This window comes from Ischnura elegans, chromosome 2, assembly GCF_921293095.1.
Source record: "Ischnura elegans chromosome 2, ioIscEleg1.1, whole genome shotgun sequence".
NCBI classification, from domain to species: Eukaryota; Metazoa; Arthropoda; class Insecta; order Odonata; family Coenagrionidae; genus Ischnura; species Ischnura elegans.
Window position 1 is genome coordinate 60,684,109 of NC_060247.1, and position 8,538 is coordinate 60,692,646.

An 8,538-nucleotide genomic window follows, 5' to 3' on the forward strand; every position below is an offset into this window, starting at 1 on the left:
GTATTTTTTGGTCCCAGAAATGTAGACTCACGAATTGGAGGAGTTAAAAATGATGGAAGGTTATTTTATATGTGATTGCTTCCACATGAACCTGTATCACTATGACTAATGTGAAATTGTTGCTCTTCTTTTGGTCAAATGCTAATTTTATCTGCAACAGAATTTTTCTCTTCCTTGTTAAAAGTGCCATGTTTCCACAACATAGTGGTTTAGGTACTCTGATGCCATCAAGAGTCACAAATGACCACATTGCACAAGAATTGAAATATCTTTATGCTGCAGGATGAGACAATCTTCATATTTTTTGCCCGTTACCTATTTCATCTATCTTCAGTTACGTCTACCATCTCCTGAACTGCGCAGTAAATTCTCCCTCATCAGAGAGGTTTGAGTCGAATTCTTTTCACAATCTGATTCAGAACTCGCGGCTACAGCCTAAAAAAAAGAAACATCGGAAACATCGCTTGAGTAGAAATGAATAACGGGAAGCGTGCTACATGTTGAAAATTTGTTTATGAAAGTGTATGTACGTGAGGTCTAAGCTTAAAATTTGCTACTTCGCCCTAATTGGCAGTATTTGAGATGCTGTGTCTTGTGGTCTTACACACTGTTGAAAATTAGTGCTCGTCTCTTTCTGTGTTTCTTTCTTCGATTGGTCATTTCTACCATACATTATGAATCAGGCTGATGTTACCAAGTTAGTGTCAAAACTTCGTATTCCTTTGAAGCCATCTCCAAGGAATTTAAAGAGCCCTCAGGGACCTCAAGGGAGACTCGATAAACTCCGTAAAACAGTCACCGGTCTATTCAAGTATGAGCGAATTGAATTGAATTATAATCGAGCTGATGAAGCCAGAGGATATGCCGAGCGGGTATGAAAGAATTAATTATATTTTGTCAGCTACGCAACGTAATGAATCAGAGTTAATAATCTTATTTTTGCAGCTGATTTCTGAGGCAATTCGTCACGGAGATAGCCATCAGCAGACGATGGAGATGGCAAATTTTTGGCTCATGGAGAAACAACTTATTCATAAACTTTTCAAGGTGTTTGTTCCAAGATTTCAAAATTCTAATCAGTCTTACACACGCATGCTGAATGCTCCAAGGCCTTATCCTGGAGAAAAGTTCAAGAAATCCGTCCTGGAACTTAGGGGTGAGTTCGAGCATCGTAGTTATCTTGAATCACACAAAATTAAAACCCTAGGGCTGGTATGATACCGCAGCCCCATTTATCCTAATTCCCATGCCAGTACCTTTGCTAATTCATAGTTACCTCCCGTATCGTTTTGATCTGCCCCAAATACTCATTTGTTGGTCGTACTCGGTGGCCTTTACCTTTAATTGTTCTTTTCACCATCCTTCTCAACCCCTTGAGAATCCGAAATATACGGCGGTACTACTAAATTTCTACTAAGCGTACAAGAACTATGAGAGTGAAAATGTTAATCTTGCTGTGTGACTGATTACATTATTTGTAATTGCAGGAAATCCTTTTCCATCATTAACGCCAGAATTGGGTTATAATAGAAATTTACTTCATAACGTGCTGTTGGAAGAGGCAAGGAAGGAGTTTAGAGCTACCAAATTGACCGAAAGTACGGCTGAATCATCCAATGTAAAAGAAGGCAGTTGAGCCAAGGACTTTTAAATTCGTGTAGTCAATGTTTCATTAAATATAATTTAAATTACATACTGTGTTTTAGTGACATATTTAAAAATTATGTGAAAAGATAAAAAAATCTAGTGTGGCCCCTTGGAATCATTGTGCCTACCAACTGGGAATTACAGTGGACCAAGAAACAACAGGGCAAGCCAAGTATTTATTTCATTTTAAATTAGCAATTTCTTGCTGTACATCCATTTATCAATGGGTGCATTCAGGGGAAGTGGCACTAAGGGTACTATTACCACTAGTTTGACCTGAATGAGATGGATGTGAAGTAACTCTGGCATTTCTCAGATTGATCTTCTCGGCTACTACTTGTCGGAGCACTATACTGAGCATTGCAGGTGTTCAGCTATTAGTTCTAGGTGAACAATGGTTGCGAGGTGATTAGAAATCCCATGCAGCACTCAATCAACTTAAACATTCAGGGAGGTCGAGATTATCAGCAGTCTGAGAGTAATTAGAGTAGCTGTCCACTCCTGAGGTGAGTGAGAACTGGGAATGTCCTTTCTCCTGGAGGATGCGCCTAATTAATACTGTCAATGCTCAGTTCTAGGAAATTTGATTGCCAATTAAGAAACTCTATCCTAGGCATAGAAATCCATAAGGACTACTGATAAATTTTCTTTATTTGTTTCAAAGTCTATTGAATGTGTGGAAATAGCATGATCTGTATTTCAGTACGGCATTGAATTATTTGATGGTTGATCCTTTTTTCTACCCTGCCTGCAAGTATGCCCATTTTGCCTACCATGGAAAACCTCTCTCAATCAGAACCCTTGCTCCATCATTAATGTAATGTGTTGTATTGCATCTGAAGAGTCGCTAGGCGACTAGCAATACTCTTTGGGACATCTCAGACCACTCTATCACTCATCCCTATGCCATGCCTTACTTTAAAACATAATTTTTTCATATATGGAGATGCAATGAAGGCAGAAGAAAAAATCCACTACTCACTTTTGGGAAGTCCAATATTTGGGAAGAGGAATTTAAGTATGTATTGAGAGGTGTTTTTGAGAAGTATTGAACTCATGAGACAATATGCCCTCTTAATTCTCACCCAATCACAATGTTCTGGGGTGGATTAGTAGTCATGTATCATATCTACTTGATGCACTTTGTACAGTTAAATATTTTACTGTCAAATATTCAACATAGGTCATCATCACATCATGCCTTTGCTTGTAGTTTAGGCTATGCGGAGTTTATGTAACTGCTTGTTCATAAATTACATCGAAAATTTAATGAAAATGCCTGACTCAGGAAACTTTTATGTAACAAAAAAATGCCTCATATGAACCAACTTGCAAAATTCCCTCTTAGTTAATGTGGAACTGATTTTTAACTAATTTACCTCAGAATGGATAAGATAGTAATTTATGATTTAAATATATAAACCATTGTAAACCTGGAATTTAACTTAGAAAAACAATAAGACAGTGATGTAGTAATAGGAGGGATCCAGACCCCCCGAAAATATTGAGACATCTCAAATGACAGTGACATATTAATCTATGAAATGGTCAGAAGTGGAAATAGTGCGAAATAAGTGTTGAAACTTGAAGCATTGTTTTGTTAAAAATTCATTTACTGTTACATTCATTCATATGTTTTAACCAATGCTCAACACTTGTTTTTCTAGCCTTACTCACCTATTTGAGTTGGAAGCTCTGGACAAGCTACAACACTATATATATTTATGTTTATTCGGATGAAACACAATTACTTTGCTTCATCATAATAAAAACAAAATATTGAAAAATCACGAATTAACAGAAGATTTATTTGAAAAATTTAGGATTTATTATTATGAAAAGGGTTAAAATTAGTTTAAACCCTCAACATCACACTGTTTTTCAAAAATTTTTCCCTGGATCCCCTTGGTTTTCCCCAGGACCCCCAAATGAAACTCCCGGCTTTACCACTGCAAGTAGACGTCACAGAAATTCAAATATAAACTTTGATCATCTGGCTAAGCATGCAAACATAGCAGAGTTAAGGCGAAGTTTGATTGGAACTCCTTTTCATTGAGGGTGCCTTGTTTTTTGTGATTAGAATGCTTTTAGGTGTATGCTGGGTGTAGGTGTAAGATTTTTCCTGTGAGAGACAAGTACATACATATGAGAAATTTGTTGTTGCCTGGAGAAAATCACGTTCTAATAATTGGGCTCGTTAACCAATCTATTTTAATATTTAAAGAGAGTTAAAAATTAAGAGACTATTTTTCTGTTTATCCATCCTGCACTTACTTCTCGAGATATTCTGAGCCAAAAATCAACTACCTTGTAACGAAACTCACCTTTCACTTCTTATTTTGCGTTACCCTGGGGTACAGAAATACACTTAATTAAGAAATAACATGCATAAAAATAACTTTTTACAAATTATATTAAATATGTCGTAAAGAAGACTAATTGGGCCCAATTTACAATCTGATATTAGGGTCATTCCATGTCAGTTCATCCAGGCATGACACCCACCGACTCGGATTTTGATAATACTTGGCAATTTTCATCCTTCCATGTAGGAATGAAACAGTGTAAAATATTTCTGGGCTATCTCTAATAGTTTTTTTTTCACGACCATTTGAAGTTTGGGTGAAACTGCAGTTTTTCAATGAATGCTGTCTCCAGAGGCACTTGTACCTCCAGAGGGAAATAATTTGTCTCAGCCATAGTTTCCATCCGATTCTCATGAAATTTTGCAGGGTTACTAGAGAAGTCATGAGGATTCCAAAAACTAATTGAAAAATATCCTAAGGGATACTGGAAATTCTCTAAACTCATGTGTTTCATAAGATTTTAGAAAATTTTGCTCCAAAAACATGGTTCTATAAAACATCAAATTTTGACCAGAGGCAATATCTGAATCAAGCTAAATTATTTTTTCTAATATTCCTTAAGGTATGACCCACCACCTGTAAAAATAAAATTCATGGCTTTTTGCTTGCTTTGTTGTTAAAAAAATTTTTATGTAAAAAAAATCCCTTTTCACGACTCTGGTAGTCGGTGTTGGGTCATCCTTCAAGTGTGATGAAATGCTTGTGTTAACTGTATTGTATATCTAAGCAAATATTTACAACATGAATCTAGTACATAGTAACTTCAAAAATTAAAACATTTTTTATGTGCAGGTTGTTTTTCTCCCGATAAGAAAAATATATTTTTGAAATAGAATATTTTAGGGAATTCATGGCACTTACCCATCATTGCTGGGGATAACTTGATTGTTGCTTTATAAAACACATCAAAATACAGGAAACATGTCAATACAAGTTAACTTTATCCATTTTGTATTGACAAAAACTTCACAAATGTGTTTAACTTCATTAATGTTGCACAACTTATAGAAAAAAATGTTAGAAGATACATTGTCTAACCTTGACCAGCCTTTTCTCAAATGAGGGCTAGACATTAACTTGTACAGTATCTTCTTTGAAGAAATGATACTTTTTAACTTCATAGTGGAGCTGAGAAAAATATCAGATTACATTGAAATATGGTAACAATGTAACCACATCTTTTAGACCTGAACTGGGTTCATTGAACAGAAAGTGGAAATGACCTGAGGAAGTCCTGCCACTTTTACCATTTATACAAAGTAGTTTTTCTCTCAGGAGGTGGGTATTGTTTGCCCTTTTACTACCCCAGTTGCCCTCCAACTTTGGAAGAGTGAACATCAAGTTTTTTTTCAATAAGTTTTGTGGTTAATATTTGTGTCCATCTCTAGAAAGCAGGTATGTAAACCTTAAGGAAAATATTTTGACAAAATTTGTTCTTTCTATCTCAGTTAACAATCATTTGTCACTTTCATATTTTGATTTATTATTTAGGCAAAAACATAGAACAAACTGCAGTGGACTTAGTTCAGTCATTTTACCAAAATGACGAGTATTCACGCCTTATGCCAGGAATGAAAGACAAGGTGAGTGTGCCCAAAAATGTCCACCAGCAAAAGAGGTTACTTCTAAGTAACCTAAATGAGCTGTATGCAGCTTTTAAATTTGAATTCCCACATGTAAAAATAGGGTTTTCAAAATTCTGTCTGTTGAGACCTAAATGGTGCGTGTTGGCAGGCTCCTCTGGAACCCATTCTGTATGTGTCTGTGCTATCCATCAGAATGCATCACTTCTTCTCCACGCATGCTCAATAGAGGAGACCTACAATGACCTATTTGATTACCTGGTATGTTCCAAAGATAGCAGGGATTGCATGTTACGGCACTGTTCAGAATGTATGTCTGACAAACGACTAAGGAACATCTGAAAAGTAAATTTGAGGAATGGGACCCTGAAGATGAAGTGACATACAGTGCATGGGTGACAACAGATCGGGCCCAACAAATTAGGTTAACAGTGACTCTGGATGAATACATCAACAGTCTGGGGAACAATCTGGAAAAACTTCTCCCACATTCCTTCATAACCAAATCCCAGGCGAGATACCTAAAAGAACTAAAAAATAACCTACAGCCAGATGAAGCCATTGTTTTGCTGGATTTCAGTGAAAACTACCATTATGTGGTACAAGATGAGGTTCAGGGTCATCACTGGAATCAGGATGGTTGTTCCCTACATCCAGTAGTAATTTATACTCGTGGACAGCTGCAGAAAGATCTGTGTGTGTCAAGTTTGTGTGTATTTTCTGACGATCTTGAACATGATGTGGCTTTTGTATTTGAAACGCAAAAAATAGTCACTCAGTTTTAAAGGAAAAGTTCCCTGAAGTAAAGAAAGTGCAATATTTCAGTGATGGTTGTGCTGGTCAATATAAGAACTGTAAAAACTTTATAAACCTGTGCCATCATCACCTGGACTTTGACTTGCATGCTTCTTGGTCATTTTTTGCTACTAGTCATGGGAAATCTCCATGTGATGGGATAGGTGGAACAGTTAAGCGCATTCTTACAAGAGAAAGCCTTCAGCGGGATCTAGGTAACACAATGACTTCCATTGAAAAGGTGTTTGAGTTCTGCAAGTACAAAGCGGATAAAATTTCATTTTATGTTTTAAAAAAAGAACAATTGTCAATGATTCGGCAACAATTAGAAACTCGCTGGAGCCATGCAAAAACAATCCCAGGTACTCGTAGCTACCATTCTTTTATACCAATTTCAAATAACATTATTGCGACAAAAAAAATTAGTTTTGATACCACGTACAGTTCTGTCCACAATTTCTTGATAAAACCAAGTTGGGAAGAAATTATGACAAAAATTTGTACTAATTCTTTTGTGGCCTGCTTGTATGACAATCACTGGTTTTTTGGGCTAGTTATGTCAAAGGATGTTGATCAATGTGATATAAAAGTGAAATTCTTGCATCCTTATGGGCCTGCAAGATCATTTTACTGGCCAAATGAGAAAGAAGATATTTGCCATGTTCCTGTAAATAATGTCATTTGTAATGTGGAAACTCCTACTACAAGAGGCTCAGGACGAATGTATTACTTCTCGGAGAAAGTCATTGAACGTGTGAACCAACGGCTGTTGGATTTAAAAGGAAAACTTGGAATTACCACTACTGGGAAAAATATGTAACTATAGTGTCAACTGAAATATTAGCTTTCTCAGAGATAGGCCTCAGTGAAGACCTTGGATACTACACTATTTAACCACAAACTGATGCACAGACAAAAGTGACTACATTTGTGATTGTTGATTTATAAGTTGTGCAACATTAATGAAGTTAAACACATTTGTGAAGTTTTTTGTCAATACAAAATGGATAAAGTTAACTTGTATTGACATGTTTCCTGTATTTTGATGTGTTTTATAAAGCAACAATCAAGTTATCCCCAGCAATGATGGGTAAGTGCCATGAATTCCCTAAAATATTCTATTTCAAAAATATATTTTTCTTATCGGGAGAAAAACAACCTGCACATAAAAAATGTTTTAATTTTTGAAGTTACTATGTACTAGATTCATGTTGTAAATATTTGCTTAGATATACAATACAGTTAACACAAGCATTTCATCACACTTGAAGGATGACCCAACACCGACTACCAGAGTCGTGAAAAGGGATTTTTTTTACATAAAATTTTTTTTAACAACAAAGCAAGCAAAAAGCCATGAATTTTATTTTTACAGGTGGTGGGTCATACCTTAAGGAATATTAGAAAAAATAATTTAGCTTGATTCAGATATTGCCTCTGGTCAAAATTTGATGTTTTATAGAACCATGTTTTTGGAGCAAAATTTTCTAAAATCTTATGAAACACATGAGTTTAGAGAATTTCCAGTATCCCTTAGGATATTTTTCAATTAGTTTTTGGAATCCTCATGACTTCTCTAGTAACCCTGCAAAATTTCATGAGAATCGGATGGAAACTATGGCTGAGACAAATTATTTCCCTCTGGAGGTACAAGTGCCTCTGGAGACAGCATTCATTGAAAAACTGCAGTTTCACCCAAACTTCAAATGGTCGTGAAAAAAAAACTATTAGAGATAGCCCAGAAATATTTTACACTGTTTCATTCCTACATGGAAGGATGAAAATTGCCAAGTATTATCAAAATCCGAGTCGGTGGGTGTCATGCCTGGATGAACTGACATGGAATGACCCATTATACATATATATATATATATATATTGCGTAATTTCCCTTTCTGTTCCTATGGGCACAATCAAAAATTGTCTATACATTACAACTGAACTCCCGACATGGAAATCTTTCGTAAAAGGCGAAAGATTTTTACTAACTGACTTGAGTTCTGCCGTATCTCTTCCTTTGCGATCTTTCTCTCTCGTAGGCGCCTCCTTTTTCTTTGTGTCCTTTTCTTCTTTCTGCCGATCTTTTTAGAACACGTCTCTCTTTTTGTTCTTTCAATACACCACTATGTTAGCTTTTCTCCCGATCTT

General features: G+C 35.9%; 1 protein-coding gene and 1 pseudogene across 1 annotated transcript; one reads left to right on the forward strand and one right to left on the reverse strand.

Moving 5' to 3' along the window:
• Window positions 1-482: 482 nt before the first annotated feature.
• LOC124153810 (39S ribosomal protein L17, mitochondrial) lies at window positions 483-1,691 on the forward strand. The gene is made up of 3 exons (XM_046527183.1): window positions 483-872; window positions 946-1,156; window positions 1,488-1,691. Exons 1-3 carry the CDS (start codon window positions 675-677, stop codon window positions 1,634-1,636), a joined length of 558 nt encoding a protein of 185 aa, XP_046383139.1. The 5' UTR covers window positions 483-674; the 3' UTR covers window positions 1,637-1,691.
• Window positions 1,692-8,285: 6,594 nt separating this feature from the next.
• On the reverse strand, window positions 8,286-8,398 carry LOC124154772 (annotated as a pseudogene).
• Window positions 8,399-8,538: the final 140 nt, after the last annotated feature.

Coding starts and splice junctions, on each gene's coding strand:
- LOC124153810 (XM_046527183.1), top strand. CDS start 675: ATGAATCAGGCTGATGTTACCAAGTTAGTGTCAAAACTTCGTATTCCT. Junction 873..945: donor CCAGAGGATATGCCGAGCGG/GTATGAAAGAAT, acceptor TTATTTTTGCAG/CTGATTTCTGAGGCAATTCG. Junction 1,157..1,487: donor ATCCGTCCTGGAACTTAGGG/GTGAGTTCGAGC, acceptor TTGTAATTGCAG/GAAATCCTTTTCCATCATTA.